The sequence below is a fragment of the Diabrotica virgifera genome, chromosome 10 (assembly GCF_917563875.1).
Source record: "Diabrotica virgifera virgifera chromosome 10, PGI_DIABVI_V3a".
NCBI classification, from domain to species: domain Eukaryota; kingdom Metazoa; phylum Arthropoda; class Insecta; order Coleoptera; family Chrysomelidae; genus Diabrotica; species Diabrotica virgifera.
This window is the reverse complement of record NC_065452.1, coordinates 100,057,706-100,083,582: the sequence shown is the minus strand read 5'-3', so window position 1 is coordinate 100,083,582 and position 25,877 is coordinate 100,057,706. Positions and strand designations below refer to the sequence as shown.

The following is a 25,877-nucleotide window of genomic DNA, read 5'->3' as shown; positions in this document are numbered from 1 at the left end:
CTCGAGTAGACGATAGTGATGGACAGAGGTTTTACGCATGTGAGGCAATCTTAGCAGTAAAGCAGTAATACAAAATTGGTAACAGAATATTGCTCGATGTAACACGACTTGAAGATTTTAATCGCAACAGACAACCGCCTACGAAACAATATGTCAGTAAAAATAGTGAAGTGGGCTTACGAGGAAAATCTGTAAAACGATTTTGTATATATGGTGGAACGTAAGTAACTTTTTAAAAAATTTCGTAATATTTTTATTTCAGCTACCTCCATCTCCTTTTCCTGAATCTTCTTTATAGGCCACACTTCACCGCCGTAGACTAACGCAGATCTCACCATATTCTTGTACATCTTTCCTGTCAGCCCTTCCCCGATTTTTCGATCACAAAGTATTCCGCTCATTCGCTTCCGGTTAAACCAATCAGCCTTCCTGTTGGCAATTTCCCGCTCTAGTGTCCCATTTTCAGGCTATTTAGGAGCCAAGGTATTTAAATTCTCCTACTCGTCCTAATTTTTCTTCCAACGATTCTATGTCCCCATTATTCCTGTTCCTCCTAACCACATATACTCCATTTTAGATCTGCTACCTTAAGTCTCCCCTTATAAATAGTCCTTCTCTAACCCTCCAACTTCTTCTCCAGCATTTCTTAGCTCTCATCTACTAACACGATATCATTAGTAAAGAGCATTAACCAAGGAGCCTCCTCCCTTACCTTTTCTGTCAGCACATCCATAACAAGATTAAATAGCATAAAATCCTTTATAAAAGGTATATTTGTTAAAATCCCTATACAGGGCTAAATCAAAGACAGAACTAGTTTTCGATCGGTTGACCGATCATCATCAGTGCAATCCTAAAATGTGTACAACCAGATAAAATGATGCAAAGTATTTAAAATGTTGACTAAGGTTATAAAAAGTTATAGGTTATACTCACGTAGAATCTACATGCAAGCCACCAAAGTAAAAATAACAGGGTAAAAACCCTTTACAATTGATCCGTCATCGGAACATATGACAAAGATGTGAATTATAACATGGATGATTAAGATATCCAATGTTTTTCGCCCGAGGTACCAATGAGCTCTATCTGACAAGTTCACATCATGACTGTATGCAAGCAAGTGATTTTGATAACGGAAATTCTGAATGGTGACATGACAAGAATGACAGTTCCACAGGAAGTTATAATTTCCCTGTTGTTTTGTGGTATTTATTGTAAAATTTGTTAAATTAATAACAATAAAAACAGTCGTTCCCACTGTGGTAGATAGTCTGTAAAAATGGAAATAGACTTGATGTAAATGTTAAAATATTGTAGTGGAGGAAGTAGGCAAACCACATTACACATAATACAGAAAACTCAATAAACATTATCAAACCCTTTGTATGTGATATCTAGGGCTTAGAAAAGCAGTTGTGTGTTTATTTAAAAGTTATCAATTATATTAGAATAATTGGAAGTTGTTATAGTATGTGGAAGTACCATAAAAATCACTCTGTGGGTGACAAAGGTGTAGAACTGTTTTCTGATCTGGGAGGGATATATAATACAAGCTAAGATACATGCCACCATTTCTCAAGATCCCTGCATATCGCCTGGAACTCTAAGGGTTCGACAAAACAGACCAATATATGAGATAGCTAACATAGGGGAGAGGGGTGGTGTTATAAATTTATGAGAATATAATTAAAATGTAACATGAACGGGACCCAGAAAGAGTAGTGAGACTATTAAATTTAGTTGCAGTATGATTATATGGGGTGGATATAATTAAATTATTGATGAAAATTTAGAGATGAAACGGTATGTATGTGGGTGATGATAGCAGCTATTGGTTTGTGTGTGTATAATTGGATAGTGATAGTGGTTGATGGATAGAGATGAATAAGGAAAGAAAATCGTTATGAATTGTGTCAAATCAACTGTAAATGTGGCTATGTGAAAGCGATAGAGTAATAAAGAGGTGAAAAGTACTATTGTAATTAAAAAGAAGTTAAGAAAAAAGTTGTCGATGAAGTGGATGGAAGTCCCGGTTAAACGAAACATGGCGGTTGACACAATTTGGGCTTTTTTGTTTTTCTCTGACAATTTCCAGGTCCTCGTACAAGTCCAACTTCAGAAAGTCTCTGGGGGATATTGTGTAGAAGAGAAACATCATCTGGGATGTTCAGAGTATGATTTTTCTCTTTGAGATGTTGTGAGAAGGTAGAGGTATTCTCTCTTCTGATGTGTTCAAGAGAGCGAGAAGCAAGTGATCTACAAGTTCTTCCTATGTAGGTGGCATCACAGTCAGAACATTGTAGTTTGTAAACACCACTACGATTCATATAGTTGATAATATCTTTGGTGTTAGATAGAGACTGTCCTATGTTGTTGGATACCTTAAAAGAAATTTGGACGTTATCTACTGATCTTTTTATAATATTTGAAATATCCCCAGATAGTCGATCTTCGTGAAAAGGTATGGAAGCATAAGTAGGTTTGGTTGTCAAACCCATAGGGAACGCGGCATGTCGTAAGACCCTGAGCTGTCTTTTATGCATGAGCTTGCTTATGATGTATGGATCGTATCCGTTGTTGAAAGCAATTTGACGTATTATATTTAATTCTATACTGTAGTTGGATTGTGATAAGGGGATGGTTTCAAGACGGTGTATGTAACTATGAAAAGCAGCAAGTTTGTGTGACATTGGGTGGTTGGAAGATGCTGGGATAACATGGTCGGTCTGTGTTGGTTTCCTGTAGATACTGAATTCGAAGTGGTCATTTAATCTGGTAATAGTAAGGTCGAGAAAATTTATTGATTGAGAAGACTCTAATTCCATGGTAAATTTAAGATTAAATAAGATTAAATTTAAATAGATTAAGATTAAATAGGGACTCGGTACTGAGCCTTGATGCAAGCCAAACGTCACTGGAAAACTTTCAGTCAATGCGACACAACTCCTTACTTTGATGTGCGCTCTCTCATATATATTCTTCACGAGCCTTACATAGTTCTCAGGAATCCATTTCTCTCTCATACATCTCCATAGCTCTTGCCTAGGAACTGTGTCTCCTTCTCAAGATCTATAAAGACCAAATATACTCTCTCTTCTTCTCGTCGTATTTCTCTATCAATTGTCTTAGTGAAAGTAAAGATGATTCAGATTTGATTACAGAACAGGGCCCCTACTATGTGCTTTTACGTATTTCGGCTTTAACTTAGCCTCATCGGAGCACCTGTGTAGATGCACTATATACAGGTGCTCCGATGAGGCTAAGTTAAAGCTAAAATATGTATAAGCATATTGTAGAGGCCCTGCTCTGTAATCAAATCTGAATAATCTTTACTTTCATTTTATTTGTATTCACTTTTGTGGATATGAAAGGAACTAGTTCGCTAATGATTGTTATCACGGTGAACGACAAGTCGTAGATGCAACTATAGATCCCCTTGTCGACTAATTCACCACTATGTTCTGCTTTGTATTTTTTATCTTAAAAAGCGCAGATGATAACAATTCTTGACTCTTTTGATCAACGTCACAATTTAAGTTTATTTTAAAAAAGGTTTATAAAAATATTTAATTCTAAAATAATACATTGTATTTATACAATGTTACAAAATTAACTTCATTAACATTAACTTCTTTGCTCTTCATTTGTATTGCCAATATTATAATCTAAAAAAATAATAGTAATGGAAGAGTATTGTACCTACACACAATACACAACCAAATTTATACGGAATCATCTGATATTTCTTATTATTTCGTGCGAATTTAAAAAAACGAACACACGAAGTCAAACAATATTGATTTTAAAGCAATTTAATAACAAATACCTAACAATTAAATAAAACAATAAAGTATTTAACAAACAAATTGAAACTAGTTGTTTTAAAGTCAATAGCATAAAACATTTCAATGTAAAACGAATAATGTTTATATTGTTTTTATTTATTTTTTTTTTGTTTTTTTTTTTTGTAGTCAGTGTTATCACCTCTAGTCCTTATGCAAGCGTCAGTTTGCGTGGACACGCTCCTAATCAAATTATCAACATTTTGTTGTGGTAGGTTGTGGTAGTCAAGAGCAGCTTGTACTAACTGTGCTGTGTTTTGTGGATTATCTCGGCGAGCTCTAATTTTTCTTTTAAACATATCCCACAAGGAAAAAAAAAAGAAAAAAGGAAAAAAAAAAAACGAAAAAGAAAACGATATGGACGAAATTGCAAAAGAATGCAGGGGTAAGGTAAAAAGAACTAGGGTTGGGGTGTATAAACTTCAACAAGTTTACGTGTCAGAGTTGATATATGCCGATGACCTGGTAATTGTGGCAAAATCAGAAAAAGACTTGCAAGTGAATGTGAATGTTTGGAATGAAGCCTTTAAGAAATTTGGGATGAAAATAAATATTGAAAAAAACAGAAGCTTTAGTAATATCGAAAACACAAGAAAATATAAATGTTAAGTTGAATAATGAGACCATTACAGAAGTTGAGAACTTCAAGTATCTAAGATCAACAATGAATGGGCAAGGAAATATAGAACCAGAAATAAACAGCAGGGTAATGAGTGCAACAAAATTATACTATACACTAAATAAAAGTTTTATTAGGAAGAAAGAAGTAAGCCTGAAAACAAAAATGAAAGTATTTCAAACCGTATACGAGCCGGTGCTACTCTACGGTAGTGAAACGTGGACAGTGAACGACAACATCCGTAGTAAAATTCAAGCATGCGAAATGTGATATTTACGTGCGGTATCCGGGGTGACCAGACGTGATCGTATAAGAAATGAAGACATACGTGAAAGGTGCGGTGTTGGAAGGACCTTAGACAGACTTGAAACGAAACAGTTATCGTGGTTCGGACATATGGCGAGAATGAGTGAAGGTAGAACTGTAAAGAGGGTGTGGAAAGCGGCATTTGACAACAAACGACGAAGAGGCAGGCCAGCAAGAACGTGGAATGCAAATATTGGAAAGGCTTGCGGAAAAAGAAATATTGGGTGGAGAGAAGCAGAAAGACTAGCTACCGACCGAAAGGAATAGAGACGGCTCATTTCTCCACTTACCTCGACACCGTAAGGTACAAGAGGACGGCTTAAGACGGCTTAAGAAGGCATATCCCACAAATACTCTATATGATTAAGCTCGGGTGAGCAAGCAGGCCACTCCAAACAAGGGATACCTTCTGTTTCAATGATGTCTCTAGTCACTCTAATGGTATGTGGAGGTCCATTATCATGCAATAAAATGAAATTTTCTCCTGTTGCACCTCTCCAGAGCCTAACTACAGGTTATCAACATACCTGTGAGCAGTTAAAGTTGATTGGATGAAAATTAAAGGAGATTTTTTACGGATCACAACTCCTCTCCAGAATATTACACTTCCCCTTGTATACCTATTTGTGAGCAGATCTGACAGTTTTTGTTCTTGCTTGTCTTCCTCGACCTCTAAGTACACGCTTTCGTGTGTCATCTGATTTTACATAACTCCTGACTTTCTCTGAACATAGCATATTTTGTCAATTCCCAATGTTCCAATTTAGGCGATAAAGACACAAATTTAGGCGATCAATTTGTGCTGCCTGGATAACTCGGGAACCTATAACTATCTCCTGCTGTATACGTCTTGGCACAAACTCTTCTTTTTATCGTTTCAACTGAAACTTCCAAAAGCTGCCTTTTGAGCTTTAGGTGAGAAATGTTTGGATGTCTTCCAGCTGATTGGACAATTAAACGATCTTGACGAGCCGTTATTACTTTTTGGCGACTTTCCCTTGCTTTATTTTTGAGCTTTCCTAGTTCCTATTACCTAGCATAGGTTTTGGACAGAACGCCCTGTGTTACGCCTAGATCTGCAGCTATGTACCTGTGAGAAATTACTTGCTCCACAAGGCCAATAATCTTTCCCCGCTGTAAGTTCTATAACCCCACGTGAGGCATATTTTCGTTTTTGGACGCAAAAGTTAGTTTATTTATTTTCGTTCACTTTGCAACTCAATCAAATAACCTATACCGTATCGAGCTGTACTATCTGATTGTCTGATCGATTTGTTTATTTTCAATAAAAACCTTTATTCTTCGCAAGAATAACAATTTTTTTCAAAAGAAATAAATATTACTTTGAAATACATGATGATTCCATATAAGTTTGGTTGTGTGTATATATTATTATGTACAATCTCAGGCTACGGTTATATTGGATGCGTATTCTTCGTCTCGAACGGAGAGTGGATGCGTATTCTTCGTCTCGAACGGCGAGTTGGGCATGGCAGAAATTTTAGGAGCACAATAATTAAAATAAGAAAAACATATCTGGGCCACATACTTTGAAATGATAAATACTCTTTGCTACACGTCATTATGCAAGGAAGAGTATAGAGGGAAGAAAATACTTGAGAAGAAAGAAGAAATCTTGGCTCAGGAATATCAGAGATTGAACTAACCTCAGTGTTGAACAGATATTTCAGGTTGCAAAAGATAGAGACGCGCTTAAAAAAGTGATCGCGAACATTCGTTAGAAGACGGCACAATAAAAAGAAGTGCATGTCTTACAGGCTGAGCCCAATTCATTGCTTGCTTGCTTGCAAATGAACCGAGCATTTTCACACGTTATTTCGAGAGCTAACAGACCAACCAAATATATTTGGTATAATTGTAATTTTTCTATTTCATTACAATAAACATTTAAAAGACCATAATTTTTCAATATTCATTTCTAAACAGGTTAGATGAAAAATCAAACTATTTTGAACGATTTACTCGTTCTTAAATATTAGTAAGTATTCGGACGACCATGAAGCAATATTTAGGTGCTTCTCCTCATTATATGCTGGAAGTATTGGACCTTTCCAGTGGCGTAACAAACTCCGTCGGGGCCCCCTGCAGAATTGGAAATGCCCCCCGCAGAATTGGAAATGAGGCCCCCTTTAAAAAAATTACTAAATGCGACATGTATAACAAATACCTATATGTGATACAACCTAGTAAATCAACGTAAAATATGGCGATACCGTGTAATTTTCAGTGTCACCACCGAATTGGTCAACTCAAGACTTTTCGAGTTATTTATGAGTAAAAATCTTTATTGTTCAACAACAAAACAACGTTTTTAGGCGATTCTTCGCGAATAGTTCAAAGAGAAAGTATTCGATCAAAAAGAATATTGTTAGCAAAAATGTATCTAGCTTATAAAAAAATTAATCAAAAATGAAGTCTATCGACTCAGCAAAAGAAAAGTTGTAGCTCACGAAAAGTTTTTCTTATTCGTCAAATTCCAAATCGAATATTTCAACGTGAAATAACCAAAAAATGAAATACTTTGCGGCGAAACTCATTAGAACTTTTTTAAACTGTTTAAAAGAAGCTTTATTTTTTACAAAAGTTTCTAGCATCAAAACTAAGCCAGCTACGCTCAAAATACAGGTAATCCCATTTTTTGGTAAAAAAATCGTGAAAATCTCCCCCTATTTAGCACCCCAAATGAAACTAATCATTATCGCCTTAAAAATTACTTAACTTTTTTATATGACCTGTAAGTTTCACCGGTTCAAAGTGCTTATTTTTAAAAGGGTTCTAGTTGAAAGGGCTTATCTTAACCAATTTTTGTCTTACAGAAAAACAAAATAAAGCCAAAATATTTATCAAAGCCAGACCTGCATTTGTTTACTCTTTGAGATTTTTCGCATCACTAATACTTTTTAAGCTATTTTGAAAAAGAGGCATTTTTCCAAAATAAAAAACTTTTTTTAATATGAAACCCAATTTTTAAAAAAATAAGAACTTCGAACCGGTCAAACTTATAGATCATATAAACAATAAATATTTAAAGTAAATGGTAAAGCACTAATGATAAATTTTATTGGGGTGCCAAATAGGGCAGATTTTCATGATTTTTTTTTACCAAAAAAGGGGCCAACTTTATTTTGAGCGTAACTCGTATAGTTTTGGTGCTAGAAACTTTTATAAAAAATAAAAATAAAGCTTTTTTTGAAACATTTAAAAAAAGTTTTAATGAGTTTTTGCCGAAAATTGCTTAATTTTTTGGTTATTTCAGGTTGAAATATTCGATTTGGAATTGGACGAATAAGAATAATTTTTCATGAGCTTCAACTGTGCTTTTATTGTGTCGATAGATTTCATGAATAAGTACACCCTTTTTTGTATCTTATAAGCTACATTTTTGCAACAATTATTTTTTTGATACCTAATATTTAATTCGATAAATACTTATTTTTGAATTACTTGCGAAAAACCCGTCCGAAAACGTTGTTCTTTTGTTGAAAAATAAACATTTTCACTCGCAAATGACTTGAAAAGTATTAACATAGATAAAGAAACCACATAGAACAAAAGTTGCTTATAATTAGTCAATTTATACATCTCCGGACTTATTTTAAACGTATGTTTTTCACCCCAAGAAGGGGTGCACCCCCGAAGTAAAAGCAACCAACGGCATAAATCCAACTTTGAAGTGGAGTGTAACTAGAACCTAAATCCAAATTGTCAAACAAATACCTCCGTCGTGACGCTGATAATTTCACTCCAAAACTGTCATTTACTGAGCTGTTGGTGTACTCATGCATTGTTTATGACGACTTACGTTTTTCATTTTTATTGGTATAAATTAAAATAGAACAAAAATTACTAAATGATTATATTAGTACCTATTATTCTATGAAATGAACAACTTTCTTCGTGCACTATCTACTATCAGCGAATATATCTACAATTTTATTAATTCGGATGGACAACTTAATTCTCAATACTGCACTGCTTAAAAAACGTATGTATGCAAATAATATAACAACACATTTTTACATATATATTAGACAACAAGATGGGGCCCTTGACATATTGGGCCCCCCCATAAGCTTCATGCTGCGGGGGCCTCTGTTACGCCTCTGGATGATTGTATCGAAATTCTAAACGTAAGTAAAGATTAAAGAGAAAACCCATTTCTAGATTTAGAAATATTGTTCTAAAATTCGGCAAATTGCAATTCTCAAATCTTTCAAAAGTCACGTGCAAAGCAATATAGTTTATTGTCGTCACCCATAAAAGTTCGTGAGACCGGAAAGGATTAAGTTTCTAGATATGAGATTATTCACTTGCCGAATACGTCTATTTAGAAATTAACGTTTTAAATTTAAACACACAAAGTAAAATCATATACCTATAACAGATTTTTACATATTATCAGACGACATGATGGCGCCCCTGCTCTATGGCCCCCCCCCCGCAAGCTTCACGCTGCGGGGGTCTCTGTTACGCCCCTGGACCTTTCTCATTTTGACGATATTGATCAAATTTAGCCTTGTTTGCATGGTTTCTAGCATTCGTTTGTTGCATAATATATGTCCTGTCCATAGGATTTTGAGCATGCGGCAGTAACACAAAAACTCAGACGCTTGCAATCTATTGTAGATATTTAACTTATTGTTCAGGTTTCACATCCATCAAGCAACGTAGACCAGACGTAGCCCTTTAGGACTATTATAAGCCTGTTCAACGAGGGACTTTAACATTGACAATTTTATGAATCCATTAACTAGGTATAGTAGAGGATCAGTTACAAAATCTGGATCCACTAATTATTCTGGATCTTTCAACTGAAACGTTTTTCATGTGATCCTTTGGCTAGAGGTTCTGGAGAGCTCTGGAAAATTGTAGAATCTCACAAAAAATATAAGAAAAGAACTTTGATACTAATTACAGAAAGCGAAATGGGGATAAAGAAATATCAAAATGTCAACAATACAGTACCTACAAAGTATAATAAAAATATAAACATCGAGAAATAATAATCTTTAAAAACTAGTAAAACGCAATCCATACAAGTGGATCTATACATAAAGTTGAGGTAGAACGAACTGTGGATAAACCTTATCATCATAATCATATGACTCTGTCGTCGTTGTTCCTATAGGCGAAGTTGTTCTAAAATATAATATTAGTTTTAGTAATTTACAATAACTACTAAAGCCGGATTTATGTTATGACGGGGCGTGTACGACACGGGGCGTAGAACAATAGACGGCGCACGTCCCCGTTGTCGCCCGTCCCGTTGTACTACAAACTATCTACAGATGTGCCGTCCACGTACCGTCTTAAGATAAATCGGCCTTAACTTGTTAATAATTTACACTGCTTAACAAAAATCACCGGACAATTAATGGATTGTGATTAAGTGGAATTGTCGAAGATCTAAATTTGGAATAAATCATAAAAAATTATTTCAAAAATTAAAACTTGGAGTTGTTTAGTGGTTATGTTTTTCAATCTGATGGGTGATTTACTTTACCTCGACCTTGCAGGCAAACAGTCATGCTCTAAGTTGAAAAATTCTGAGGGTAGTGTCTCTGCTCTGAGGATGATATCAAATTCTGATTATTTTGTGTGCTTTCTTGAAGCTTCTGTGAAAAGCTGCACAGACGTTGTGTTAAACCAGGTTCTGAGGTTCTTTATCCAAGATGCTCTTCTTTTTCCTAAACCTCGCTTTCCAAATAGTTTCCTTGCAGGATAACTGTAGCGGATAGATACACTTATACGATCCCGGTGTAAATCAGATCTATTTCAGGGACGCGACCCTGCCCACGCAAGCCATGACTATCCCCCAAATCCAGATAGGGGAGGTCATGTCCCGATCCGAGTTTCCTACCAAATATCCAAAAATCCTTTCCGATTATCCAACCCACAGGAGTAAACCTAATGCGCCAGAATAATCATTGGGGAAGGCAATGGGGAAACCACTCCAATTATTTCTCCCGAGTAAAGTTAACATGGCGCAATTCAAACATAATTAGAGTATTACTGATCATGGATCTCGGAAACCAAGATCCGGCAGGGAGGGGCGCGCACCAGACTGTAGGGTCTTCCCGGTCGTCACCACACGAAACCCCTACAATTTAAAAAGTACGACAACTTTAAAAATGTCTAGCAGTACAATCAGATTAGGCACATGGAATGTTAAAAGCCTCTATGCAGCAGGCAAGCTCAGTAACTTAGTTCAAGAGGTTAAACGCTTAAAAATTGATATAATGGGCATCAGTGAGCTCCGCTGGCCTGGAGCGGGAAAATGTGAACAAGATGAAGGCACACTATACTATTCTGAAAGTGTAGAAGATGACGTACATCATAGGAATGGAGTTGGCATATTTATAACATCTAAATTCAAGAAATATGTGAAAAATTTTGTACCTGTGAATGACAGACTAGCGATACTCCAATTAAATAGTAAACCATTTAATGTCAATGTTATCCAGATATATGCCCCTACTTCAGAAAAGAAATATGATAATGATGTGGAATCATTCTATAGTCAATTAAAACAGACACTTAACAATCTAAAAAGGAACGGAATCACATATATTATTGGAGATTTTAACGCGAAAATTGGTCAAGGACGAAGATCTGACCTGGTAGGTGAATGTGGACTAGGGGAGAGCAATGAAAGAGGCGATATATTATACCAGTTCTGTCAAGAACATGACATGATAATCGCAAATACATGGTTCAAATTACACAAAAGAAGATTATACACATGGAAGGGACCAGGAGATAACTCACTTCATATAATTAGAAATCAGATAGATTATATTCTAGTAAACAAGAGATTTAAGAATGGTGTCAAGAGATCAACGACATATCCTGGTGCAGCTATCGGTTCAGACCATAACCCTCTAATAGCTGACATCCAAGTGAAGCTCAAAAAAGTCGAAAAAAGCCCCAAAACACCAAAATTACATATCTCAGCATCCAACAAAACGCTAATAGAAAATGACCTGAATAATCAGCTAAAGAATTCAACAAATGAAAATAATACAGAAATATGGAACACGTTTAAAGATCTTACCTGGAAAGTAATGGAAAAATATACAACAACGATGCAGAGGCACAAAAAACAACAATGGATGACTGATGAAATCCTGGAATTGATGGAGCAGAGAAGAAAACTGAAAGATAACACGACAGAATACAAAGAAAAACAGAAACTAATTAAACAAAAAATAAAGGTAGCAAAAGAAAAATGGATGTAGGATAAATGCAAGGAATTAGAAAAGTTGAATGAAAAACATGATACGTTTAATATATTTAAAAAAGTTAGAGAAGTAGCTGGTCTTTATCATAAGAAAACTCCACATACTATAACGGATTCGTCGGGAAAAATGATAATAGACGAACACGAAATTCGAACTACCTGGTATAATTATATAAATGAACTTTATAATGATGACAGACCCGAAGAACTGGAGACTTTAGATGAAGGTGACGGACCAGAAATACTAAAATCAGAAATACTACATGCTATAAAATTGGCAAAAAACAAGAAAGCCGTTGGTCCTGACAACACACCTACAGAAATGTTAAAGCTCATAAATGAGGAAAACATTGGAATACTAGTCAAACTTTTCAATGATGTTTATTCGACTGGTGATATCCCTGAAGATTGGTTAAAGTCCGAATTCATAACCCTACCAAAAAAACAACGCCCGAAAAACTGTAGCGATTATAGAATAATAAGCCTTATGACTTTATGAGTCACACTTTGAAAATCTTTCTACGTATCACCCACAGTAGAATCAGAGATAAATGTGAAGAAGATCAGGATGAAACACAATTTGGCTTCAGAAATGGACTGGGAACCCGGGACGCACTCTTTGCACTAAATGTATTATTGCAGAAATGCCGAGATCAAAGGAAAGACGTCTTTGCTGTATTTATTGACTATGAGAAGGCTTTTGATCGAGTACAACATCACAAATTAATTAAAATATTAAAGGATAAAGGAGTTGATAGTCAAGATGTACGAATCATAGAAAAATTATACTGCCGTCAAATAGCGACAGCTTGCATAAATGGAAAATCAACAGAAATATGCAAAATACAAAGAGGTGTCAGACAGGGTTGTATACTGTCCCCACTGTTATTCAATTTATATTCAGATAGAATATTTAAGGAAGCGCTGCATAATTTGGAATGGGGTGTGAAAGTTAATGGAATTCTGATAAATACAATCAGATGTGCAGACGATACAGTTATTTTAAGTGATGATATGAATGGATTACAACACCTTTTAAATGCTATTGACACAGTGGGAAGAGAGTTTGGCCTAAACATAAACTGTTCAAAAACAAAATACATGGTATTTAGCCATTTGACCCATCAAGATACACGGTTATATGTTGATGGTCATATAATTCAAAGAGTACCCAGTTTTAAATATCGTGGTTGCCATATTACTGAACAACTAGATCCAGATAAAGAGATAAAATGTAGAATCGAGATAGCCCGCACGACATTTTTAAAAATGAGCTCATTCTTCTGTAATGATAACTTGCAACTTCAACTTCGAAAGCGCATGATTAAATAATATATTTGGTCAGTCCTCTTGTATGGTGTCGAAGCATGGACATTAAAAATATCCACAATTAATCGTTTGGGGGCCTTTGAAATGTGGCTGCACAGACGTACACTGAAAATACCATGGACGGCTATGCTGACAAATGTGGCAGTCCTTAAGAGAGCAAATGCTGCCCGCGAGCTGCTTAATAATATCAAATATAGAAAGATGGCCTATTTTGGACACGTAGTACGGGGAGACCGGTATAATATTCTTCAACTTATGATGGGTAAAATTGAAGGACGCAGAGGAATTGGTAGAAAGCAAGCCTCTTGGTTGAAGAATATCCGGGAGTGGACAGTAATAAAGAAAGCAGAACAACTATTTAGAATAGCTTGAGACAGAGACAGTTTCGCCATGTTAATCGCCAACGTCAAGGGGACTTGATAGGGCACGTTAAGAAGAAGAAGCAGGATAACTTGTAGGAAGGCATATATGGATTACTTTTCACTAGAACAAGGAAATGGTTTGATAAAGAATGGCAAGAAAAACTACAAGCCAGACAGAAAAAGCGAAATACTATGTTTTAACAAGAAACAACAGAAGGTACAGAAAATTGTACAACATCACGACGAGAAACAAGAAAACTAGAGAACAATAAGAAATATCAACAACAGCAATAGTAAGAAATGAAAAGGAATAGACAACAATCATATTATAGTCGAGCATTTTACAAATCGGTGTCAAATGAATAGAGATTCTTCAGACCTAACTGCGTGTCTGTACCCAAGAGGAAGAACGTGGAGAGGATATATACCTGGGGTGAACCTACAAATATAGGAATCAAAAATATTGGAAACATTGCAAGCAATTAACAAATTGAAGAACACAAAAGCTCCAGACTCCGGCGGAGGAGGAACTTTACATAGACTTCTTCTTCTGGTGCCTATCCGTTACGAGTGTTGGCAATCATTCTGGCAATGGTAATCTTATTAGCTGCTGCCTTGAAAAGCCCTGTAGTGGATGTCACAAACCAGGTTCTCAAGTTCCTGAGCCAAGATATTCTTCTTCTTGCGACGCCTCTTTTACCATTCACCTTTCCCTGAAAAATGCATTGTCACAGGTTATATTTTATTTCATTTCTTGTGATGTGGGCCAAATATTCTAATTTTCTTCTTTTCACCGTGCAATTATCTCTTTCTCTTTGTTAAGTTTTTGGAGTATTTTGGCATTTGATATTTTGTCCATCCATGATATCTTAAGAATTCTTCTATATGTCCACATTTCGAACGCTTCCAGTCTCTTCGTTGTTGCTTGCGTTAGAGTCCAAGACTCCATATAATACGATGGAGAATATATAACATCGGAGGAGTCTGAGTTTCACTTCTAAATTCAAATTGTGTGATTTACATAGACAATTACATAAAACTAGTAACACTTATATGGAAAGAAGAGAAAATACCAATAAAATGGCACGAAAGTGTAATAATTCCTATCTATAGGAAAAGAGACAAAAAAAATGCTCTAATGTTACGGTGTACAAACTCTTATCGCACATCCAATTAAGTATTTTTAGAACATTTCATAGTGGTTTGCCAATCCATCATCATCATTATCATTGGCTCTACACTACAACTCTATGTGAGTCTTGGCCGCGTTTACTATTTCCCTCCATTGTTGTCGGTCCTGAGCAGCTATTTTCCATCGCTGTACTCCCATTTTGCGTAGATCACTGGCTACTGCGTCCTTCCATCTCTTTTTGGGGCGACCAACTGACCTTTTTCCATCGGGCCTTTCCCAGAATGTGGCGTTTAGAAGTCTTTCGTCACTTGATCTTAGTACGTGACCCGCTCATCGTATTCTGTTTGCTTTAATGTAGCGTACTATGTTTTCATCTCCGTATATTGTCTGGAGTTCATCATTGTGTCTTCTTCTCCATTTTCCTATTGTCTCTTCTCTGCAAGGCCCATAGATAGTCCACAGTATCTTTCTTTCAAGTACCAGTAATTTTGTTGTTTCCCGCTGATTCAGAGTCCATGTTTCGCTTCCATACGCTATTGTGGGGCGAATTATTGTCTTATATACTCTTATTTTTGCTGGTCTTGAGAGTATTTTTGATTTAAGTAGGGTCCTTAATGAGTAATATGCCCTGTTTCCTGCAATGATCCTGGCTGTCACGTCCTTTTCATAGTTATTTTCAGATGTTATGATCGCTCCCAGGTACTTAAATTATTTGACGACTTCAAAATTGTATTCATTAATTGTTACGTTTTGTCTAACCCTTGGTCTTGGGTTCTTCGTAACCACCATGTACTTGGTCTTATCCTCGTTGACCTTAAGACCAACTTCCGGTTTGCCAATCCGGATTTAGAAAAAAATAGATCGACCATAGATCATATTTTTACAGCAGTCCCTTGAAAAATAATGGGAATTCAATAAAACAATATATAATCTCGTTCAATAAACTATCCATACTAGATTTTTATGTATGAAATCTCATCTCTTCTAAATCAAAGAGTGATTGGTTTCAAATTGAAGACTATGTACATATCTACTTAAAAATATTGAATTAAACGACATAAAGTCGATGAAAATGGATTATAACTATGCAGGAAGCATCTAAATATTCCGTATATGTATTTGGCACCTAGGAGTTTTCTATTGGTTCCTTGCGGCACGCGGCCATATTTCAACCAATAGGCGGCGAGGTGCCATTCACGTATACGGAATGTTATTCGGTGCGAAATTCATATACGGAATGTTAAATATTCGTAGACGGAAAAAGACAATATTTTGTTAGAGTCGATTAAAAGGAGATTGATTTTAAAATACTTGTTAATGTATTATTAAATAAAAATAAAACAATTATAGCATATGGAACGTTATTTGGTGCGAAATTCATATACGGAATGTTAAATGTTCGTACTTCGTAGATAAAAAAGACGACTATTTTCGTCTGGTAGCACACAGCCCTAAACTTCAACAGAATTGAATAGCTGAAACATATCCAAACATACTAAACAACACGTGTAAGTCATTAAAAATTCTGCGAAAGCGAAACCTTAATCAAATAAAGAAATAATGTCTCTCAAATCTATACCATTTGTATTATTTCGCACCAAATAACATTCCATATAGGTAATAATTGTTTTATTTTCTTTAATAATACATTAACAAAATATTTTAAAATCAGTCTTCTTTAACTGACTTAATAAAAAGTCGTCTTTTTGAGTCTATGAAAACATTCCGCATATGAATTTCGCACCAAATAACATTCCAAATACTATAATTATTGTTTTATTTTTATTTAATAATACATTCAAGTATTCTAAAATCAATCTCCTTTTAATCGACTCTAATAAACAGTTGTTTTTTCCGTCTACGAATATTTAACATTCCCTATATGAATTTCGCACCGAATAACATTCCGTATACGTGAATGGCACCTCGCCGCCTATTGGTTGAAATATGGCCGCGTGCCGCAAGGAACCAATAGAAAACTCCTAGGTGCCAAATACATATACGGAATGTTTAGATGCATCCGGCAACAGTATGTATTCCTACTCGAAATAGCAATTACATCTGACTTGGATTGAAATAGCCGGCCAACTCTACCAACTTGCAGTCCAAGACAGATATACAGGGTAGCGAAAAAGTATGGAAACACGGTAATTTCTCAGAAACCGCTAGAACGATTTTTATAGTTTTTGGTGGGTAAGGGTCTTTCAATGCGACCGATATTATAGTGGTAATTACATTGCTGTCAAATCTTCCGTTTTTCTGGAAATCTAATGAACTTTTTCATTTCAACCTTGTATACTTTTTGCGTTTTAAAGTCCTTAAGAAATATTTATTATGTTTCATGTTATATTCCCTATACCTAAATGCCACAATTTCGGAGTTATTGCTACATTTATAAAAAAAAATTTAAACAAATTATAAAAATCAATTTTTCCGGACCGGGTAGACATTATTTAAGGTTCTTTGTATAATTTTCTAGGTTCAAAAACACAAGTAAAAAATATTATTTTTGAAACTACCAAGTGTCTAAATTCAAGTTCAAACCTTATTTTATCAGATATCGATAAGTAATTTGGTATTTCATTTTAAAAAATTGTTTTTTAGTTGTTAATGCAGCCCGGTCGCCTGTCCTCTCATATGCGCTTCATTAACAATTAAGAAAAAACAATATTTTAGAATAAAACGTGCCAAAAATTCTTATAGGGAGCTGATATAAGAAGATTCGATATTGAATTAACGTACATAATTCGTAATTTCAGAAATGATTTTTTACTTGTGTTTTTGAACTCGTTTTTTTTTTCAGTTTTAAATTGGTTATAACTTGGAAACGATTAACTTTAGAGGAAAATTACAAAAGATCTTCTTTGTACCCAATGATTCAAAGAACCTAAAATAATGTCTACCGGGCCAAAAAAATTGATTTTTATAATTATTTTTTAGTAAATGTAGCAATAGCTCCGAAATTATGGCATTTAGGTATAATAGGGAATATAACATGAAAAATGATCAGTATTTCTTAAGGACTTCAAAACGAAAAAATATACAGGGTGTTCCTTTTGAAATAAGAAAGTTCATTAGATTTCCAAAAAAACGGAAGATTTGACAACAATGTAATTACCACTATAATATCGGCCTAATTAGAAGACCCTTAGCCACCAAAATCTATAAAAATCGTTCTAGCGGTTTCTGAGAAATTACCGTTATGGTGACCCGACTGTTTACCCGAACCATCTCAGATGATTGAGGGGTGGTTACCCCCTACCATAAGGGTTGATGAAGTAACACTACTCACTGTAAATTCATTTATTTGTACGTTGAAGTAACTACGGTAAAGAGCTGGTGGTATAATATTTATCCGCTGTAATGTTTACCCGTTGGGATCTCAAATACCACTGACTAATCTTTACGCAATGAAATTAGAACTAAGAATGTGGATTCCCCTGTTTAATGTTTTTGTATTTATAAAGTGAGAGTGTTTGTATTAAAAATGCTGTGTCGACTTGATTATAAATAAAGAATAATATTTGCTATTGCAAGCTGACCTTGTATCGAAAACTGATACACTGATGTGGTAATATGGGTCAATCATGTTTATTATAAACAAACGTATTTGTTTTACCAAGGACATTTAAATATTAAAATAATTTGTCTTGTACTTAATAAGATGATTACTAAGAGATGCAGTGTATCCCAATACACCGTGTTTCCATACTTTTTCGCTACTCTGTATGTAATTATATTTGGAGTAGGAACACATACTGTTCCAGGGTAGTTATATCCATTTTCATCGGCTTTATGTCGTTTAATTTAATTCTTTTAAGTATGTAGTTTTCAATTTGCCGACCACTGTTTGGTTTAACGGTTATTAGCGCAAGTACTTCAAAGTTAACTGAAGATGGAATGATAAGTTCGAAAACGTTCGTTCTGAACAACTATTGTAATCCATTTGGATTTTTAATTTAATTTTTAATTAATTTTTCTTCTTCTTCTTCTTCCTTCTTGTATGTAGGCTTTAAAGCCTGTTTCTTCTTCAATATTAGCCTCCTAAATTGTTTAAGTTATCGCACCATCTTCTTCTTGGTCTGCCAATACTTCTTCATCCATTTGGTGACTTGCTATCCAAATCATTTATATAAAATAAATGTGATTGAAGACGATAATTGCAAACATTGCGGAAAGCAGGGTGATCTTGATCATATCTTTTTTGAATGTACTAAGTTTCAACAGCATTCAAACTCTCTCTATAAAAATTTAATTAAACTTGATATGCATGCACCATTCAATATCCAGTCTCTGCTGGCTACAGGCTCACAACAAATATACAATATCATTATAGATCTCTTGTCAGAAACACGCAGGTTCCTATAATATTTGTACGCGGTCATAATATTTTTTATGATTTAAGTTCAGATTTGCATCCTTCTTTTATCATAAATGTTATATCACTTTATCAGGGATCCATTATTGTTTTTGTTGTATTATTATTGTATTGTATTATTTATTTACTATATTGTTTCTGTTTAATTTTGTATTAGGCATAGGATTGTATATTCTTTATTGCAACTGGCTGAATGACTAACGTCTATGCCATTAAATAAAAAGAAAATTGGTGACTTATCTCGTGCTATTCGTACTATCCTACCCTCTGCCATTCTACTAATGTGTTCGTTCCACTCCTGTTTCCGTTTTGTCACCCATCCATTTATGTCTTCTACATTGCATGATCTTATATTTTCGCTTCTCTCCCTATCCAACAGACTTTTCCCTGATATTCGTCGGAGTATTTTCATCTCTGTTGTTTCTAGTAGTCGTCTCGTTTTAGATGTGTCAGGTCTTGTCTCCGCCGTGTATGTTAATATAGGTCTAATTGCTGCTTTATAGATTCTTGCTTTTGTGCCTTGTCTTAGGTGTTTGTTCTTCCAGATTGTGTCATTAAGAGATCCCGCCGCTTTACTTGCTTTTAAGCTTTGTTGTCGTACTTCCTCTTCAACATCTCCGTAACTGGTTATATCTATTCTCAGATATCTACACCTTGCTTCCTGCTTTATTAGTTTCCCATCAATTTCGATTTTATATCGTAGTGGGTATTTAGATATTATAATACATTTGGTTTTTTCTGCTGATATTATCATATTGTATTTCTTGGCTGCTGTATTGAATATGTGTGCTAAGATGTTAGATGTGTGTTTGGAGATCGTCTTCTGTCTCGGCGATTATTGCGGCGTCGTCTGCATAACATAATATTTGGATTTCTTTATTCTCCATTCTGTAACCATGACCTTTACGTACTGCTTCTATTATTTAGTCCATTATTATATTAAAGGGCAGTGGGCTTAATGAGTCACCTTGTCTGACTCCGCTTTGTACTGGTATAAACTGCGTTAGTTTTCCATTAAATAGATAATACAGGCAAAGATAAATTTTATCTTCGATCTTTTATTCGATTATGAAAATAGATGTTTTCGATGGTTTGTATAATATTGATTGGTATGTTTCTTCTATACAGTAAAAATGTAAGACGTCTTCCACTGATATGCAATCGAAAGCCTTTGTCAGGTCTATAAAATATAGATATGCTGGTTTATTGTACTCAATGGCCTTTTATGTGATTTGTCTCAGTACAAATACGGCGTCTTCGCAGGATCTTCCGGATCTGAATCCTTGTTGTTCATCTGATAAAGTTGTTTGTTTATTGATTTTGTTGGTTAGGACGTTTGTGGCTAGCTTAAGTACGGTGTTCAGTAAATTTATACCTCCATAATTGTTGGGGTCTTACCTCTATAATTAATTACTTATATCAATTACAATAGAAGCTTTTACTTCGATGTTAAAATTTTTGAACTACATAAATGGTATACAGCTAACTCCCGGGAACTATCCTGATTTAGCACATATATATTTCTGTAAATAAAATCGAAGAAAATCAGGCGGGGTTCACGACAGGAAGATTTTGCATAGACCACATATATACACTCAAACAATTAGTTGAGGAAAAAATGGCAAAAAGTAGACCAGTACACATGGCATTCATCGATTTAAAAAGGCATATGACACGGTTCCCAGAAAACAACTATGGAACACGATGAAGGAAATCGGAATAACTCAGAGGTTAATAGAAGCCGTAAAAAACCATTACAACAACAACATGGTATGAGTTAAAACCGGCAATAAACACTCCAACGAATTTAAGACCACAAAAGGCTTACTGCAGGAATGCTCTACATCTCCGACACTGTTCAAGATATTCCTGATGATGATGATGATGATGATGATGTTTGGCATGCAAACTAGTCCATTTGCCACAGATTTTTGCATATTAATATAATCTTATTATAAGTTATTAATTATGGTATATTTACGAACTGAAACTTGACTGTTACAAATATAAATTATATATCCGGAAGCGTATAGATGATTGCATACGAGTTCAAATATTGATTTCTGATTGAGTGACAGGAAATGGGTTATGTTTGTTGGAAGTTGCACCTTACTTTTTACAAGGTTTTCAGAAAATATATCTGAAAGCGTTTTATTCTTAAAACATCCAAAAAGGCTGTGATTAATATCACACGGGGAAATATTTACCAAGATATTCCTAGAACAAATATTAAAACCATGGAAAAGGAAATGCGAGGGGATGGGAATTCCAATCCAGGACAACTTCTTGTACACATTAAGTTTTGCAGATGACCAAGTGATACGGCTCAAGATGAAGAAGATCTGTCCTATATGCTCCGAAAATTAGAAGAGGAATACAAAAAATGGACTGGAAATAAACCTAGAAAAAACCGAATACTTAACAACAGAACAAGAACCAGTGAGAAACTTGGAAATGGACGATGATAGGGAAATTAACGACAGTGAAAAATTCAAATAATTAGGATTCATACTCTCAAAGAATGGAACCACCAAGCAAGAGATAACCAGCAGAGTAACACAGACAAGAACATGTATTAAACAAATGAACGGGGTATTGTGGGATAGCCAGATTACCAGAAATACAAAGAAGAGAATATACAGGGTGAGTCATGAGGAACTGTACATACTCCTACCTCGGATGGAGGCCCCTATGGGTAATAACAAATGACCATTAAAAAGTGTCTGCTCCCATTGTTTAATAATATACAGGGCGAGTTTCGCATTTTGACAGAAATTTGTATTCGTCATAATTTTTGAACAGTCAGATCGATGTGTCTCTTATTTTGGTCAATCGTTACACTATTACCACCTAATCAACTGATTTATTCAAACTAGAAAAAAATCAGGTCCGGCTTTAAAAAAAATAGTTCGTTTGGGCCTTAGAAAAAATTTCACCCTGTATACGCTTTTTAAAAACTCTAATATGAATTTTACAAATTAAACAAATAGGCAATTAAAATGGCCTATTTATTTTTTTCCGCACACGATTGCTTAATTTTTTATAAAAAAATCAAATTTGACTATGAATTAAAAGTTTGGTAAAGTGAACCATAGATTTAACAAAATTAACTTTTATTACCAAAATTAATTTTTTTTTCAACAAATATTTAATTTATGTTACCACCCAATCAACTGATTTATTCAAACTAGAAAAAAATCAGGCCCGGATTTAAAAAATAAGTTCGTTTTGGTCTTACAAAAAATTTCACCCTGTATACGCTTTTTGAAAACTCTAATACGAATTTTACAAATTAGACAAATAGGCAATTAAAATGGCATATTTATTTTTCCCCACACGATTACTTAATTTTTTATTAAAAAAATCAAATTTGACTATGAATAATTAAAAGTTTGGTAAAGTGAACTAAAGATTAAAAAAAACTTACTTTTATTACAAAAATGAACTTTTTTGAACAAATATTTAATTTATGTTACCACCCAATCAACTGGTTTATTCAAACTTGAAAAAAAACAGGCCCGGAGTTAAAAAAATAGTTCGTTTGGGTCTTAGAAAAAATTTCACCCTGTATACGTTTTTTAGAAACTCTAATATGAATTTTACAAATAAGACAAATAGACAATTAAAATGGCATACTTTTTTCCCCACACGATTACTTAATTTTTTATTAAAAAATCAAATTTGACTATGCATAAAAAGTTTGGCAAAGTTTTTGCATAGATTTAAAAAAATTAACTTTTTTTACAAAAATTAATTTACAAAAACAACGTTTTTCTTAAAATTAAAAGTTTTAACATTTTTTTTTCTATGACACGTCTAGATCTAAAACTCCCCATAACACTTCTTTTGGACTTTATAGTGTAACATTCATAGACGTGATCAAGTAGATAAATTTTAAATTTTTTCACTTAATTTTGCGATTTAACTTTGCAATTCACGAATCTGCACCTTTTATTTTTAAAAATTCATAACTTTTACGAGAAGAAGACTGAAAGTCTACAACAATTTTCATAGTCTTCACAATGGTAAGAGATATGTCCTGTAAAAATTTCAGAAAAAAAAAATATTAAAATGGAACAGAGTTGTAGCGAGTTAAACCGTGATTTCATTTTTTTTTTTTCATTTTTTGGTTAAAATTCCGATTTTGACAAATTTGTTTTTTTAATAAAAAATGAAGTAATCGTGTGCGAAAAAAAATAAATATGCCATTTTAATTGCTTATTTGTCTAATTTGTAAAATTCATATTAGAGTTTTCAAAAAGCGTGAAACACAGGGTGAAATTTTTTCTAAGACCAAAACGAACTAATTTTTTAAATCCGGGCCTGATTTTTTTCTAGTTTGAATAGATCAGTTGATTGGAGGGTAACATAAATTAAATATTTGTTCAAAAAAAATTAATTTTTGTAATAAAAGTTAATTTTTTTAAATCTATGGTTCACTTTACCAAACTTTTAATTCATAGTCAAATTTGATTTTTTTATAAAAAATTAAGGAATCGTGTGTGGAAAAAAATAAATATGCCATTTTAATTGCCTATTTGTCTAATTTGTAAAATTTATATTAGAGTTTTCAAAAAGCGTATACAGGGTGAAATTTTTTCTAAGACGCAAACGAACTAATTTTTTAAAGCCGGACCTGATTTTTTTCTAGTTTGAATAAATCAGTTGATTAGGTGGTAATAGTGTAACGATTGGCCAAAATAAGAGACACATCGATCTGACCGTTCAAAAATTATGACGAATACAAATTTATGTCAAAATGCGAAACTCGCCCTGTATATTATTAAACAATGGGAGCAGACACTTTTTAATGGTCACTTGTTATTCTTCATAGGATCCTCTATACGAGGTAGGAGTGTGTACAGTTCCTCATGACTCACCCTGTATAATACCTTGGTACATAGTATAATGACATATGGAGTATGGAGCAGAGAATTGGGTAATAAACAAACTAAACAGGTCCAAAATTACAGTAACTGAAATGGAGATCATGAGAAGAAGCTACAGAGTAACACGAATATATCGCATTAGAAATGAGGAGATAAAACGAAGAATGTCACTAGAACAAGACATCCTCAGCTATATCGAAGAAAAACGTTTAATTTGGTATGGACATGTGAGAAGAGCCAGTACCAGTTTAACCTAACTGCGGGCCCTGGGCGCTGGAGGTTGAGGGGCCCCATTCATTGCTATTCATTGTCAGTTTTTTAACAAGAAAACATATGAATTAACTGTAAAGGTTTATTGTAAAATCCATAAAATAATTTTATTTTTAAACAAGCAAGAAGAATAGCAAACGTAAAAAATAATCCCGGGCCGGCGTAGCTCAGGCGGTAGTATGCTTGACTCGCGTGCTGGTAGGTCGGGGTTTAAATCCCAGCGTCGGTAAGAACAACTAGACATTTTTAAAATGTCTATAGGCCCCAGGTCGACTTAGCCTTAAATAAAATGAGTACCTTGGGTAAAACCAGGGGTAATAATAGGCGGTTGAAGCGTAGCACTGGTCCTGTTACCCTCCTTGCATACCGTAGGCCCTAGATGTAGCAGACTACCCTGCTATAATCCCAAAGCCGCGTCACCGGTATAAAAAGGTAAAATATAAAATATAACGGTAAAATATAAAAAATAATCCAAAAAATACATTTAAAACATAGATCAAAAACAGAAAGTTTCACAAAACAACACATGACAAACAAAAAACATATTCTAGAAGATACATAAAGACAAAATTAGATCACTTTTTTTCTTGACTTGGCATTCGAAACTGCCATAAATATCATATTATCACACTTCAGTTTCTCCAGTTCTTCATTCTCTATATACAATAGTGATAATGCGTCTAGCTTTTCTTGACCCAAATTTGACCTCCTTAAATATGTTTTTATTCTTTTTAAAGCCAAAAAAGACCGCTCGCCTGACGAATTAAAAATTAGTATCGCCAAATAAATTTGCAGTTAAAATATTGGGAAAATTTGCTTTTACATCCTGGATGACATCAAATTTTACATAAAATGTATGTTTATTTTGGCATAACGTTACAAAATGGGTAATTTCATTATGCAAGTTCTCTTTGGTTTCATCAACATCTTTTTTAGATCTCTCACATAAAGTATTAATTGACGTCTTGACTTCTGCTTTATCTAGCGTAAAAGAACATCTAAAAGCTGATGTTACATCCTTGTAACATTCAATTCACTTTAAAAGATCTTGAATAATATTGTCGCATATAATATTAAATACTTCAATTCTGAATATCTCTTGTCCCTTTAAAATGATTTGACTTTCACCTGCTTCTTCGAAAAATGTTTTTATTTTCTTTATTCTTTGAAGGTCAGTTGTATAGTATATGTTTGAGATATCCTCGCCTTCGCAAAAGAAAGTTTTCGCTTCTTGTTCAATTTCGCTAAACTTATTTCTTACGTCTCCAACAAAGCTCAGAAGAGATGCCATTAATTCTGCCCCATTTGACACGTTCTACGTTTAAGTCTACAGTTTCAAACGTTTTGCTTGTTGCATTCACTCGTTCCAAAATTCTTGCCCAAATCAGTGTCAATAGAGCTGTCTCAAACATAGGCGTAACCAGGATGATCCTAAGGAGGGGGGTTACAACTACTGGAAAGGGGGGGTTACAACTACTGGTAGGTC

At 34.4% G+C, this 25,877-nt stretch overlaps 1 protein-coding gene across 1 annotated transcript in view; it reads right to left on the bottom strand.

Annotated features, from left to right (window-relative positions):
- Positions 1 to 9,748: 9,748 nt before the first annotated feature.
- The window catches only part of LOC114326638 (neuroglian-like), a 122,625-nt gene continuing 106,496 nt past the window's right edge, over positions 9,749 to 25,877 (bottom strand). Inside the window, exon 10 of the mRNA XM_050641221.1 lies at positions 9,749 to 9,930. Coding sequence (XP_050497178.1) covers positions 9,837 to 9,930 — 94 coding nt within the window. The 3' untranslated portion in view covers positions 9,749 to 9,836. The remainder of the gene's footprint in view (positions 9,931 to 25,877) is intronic.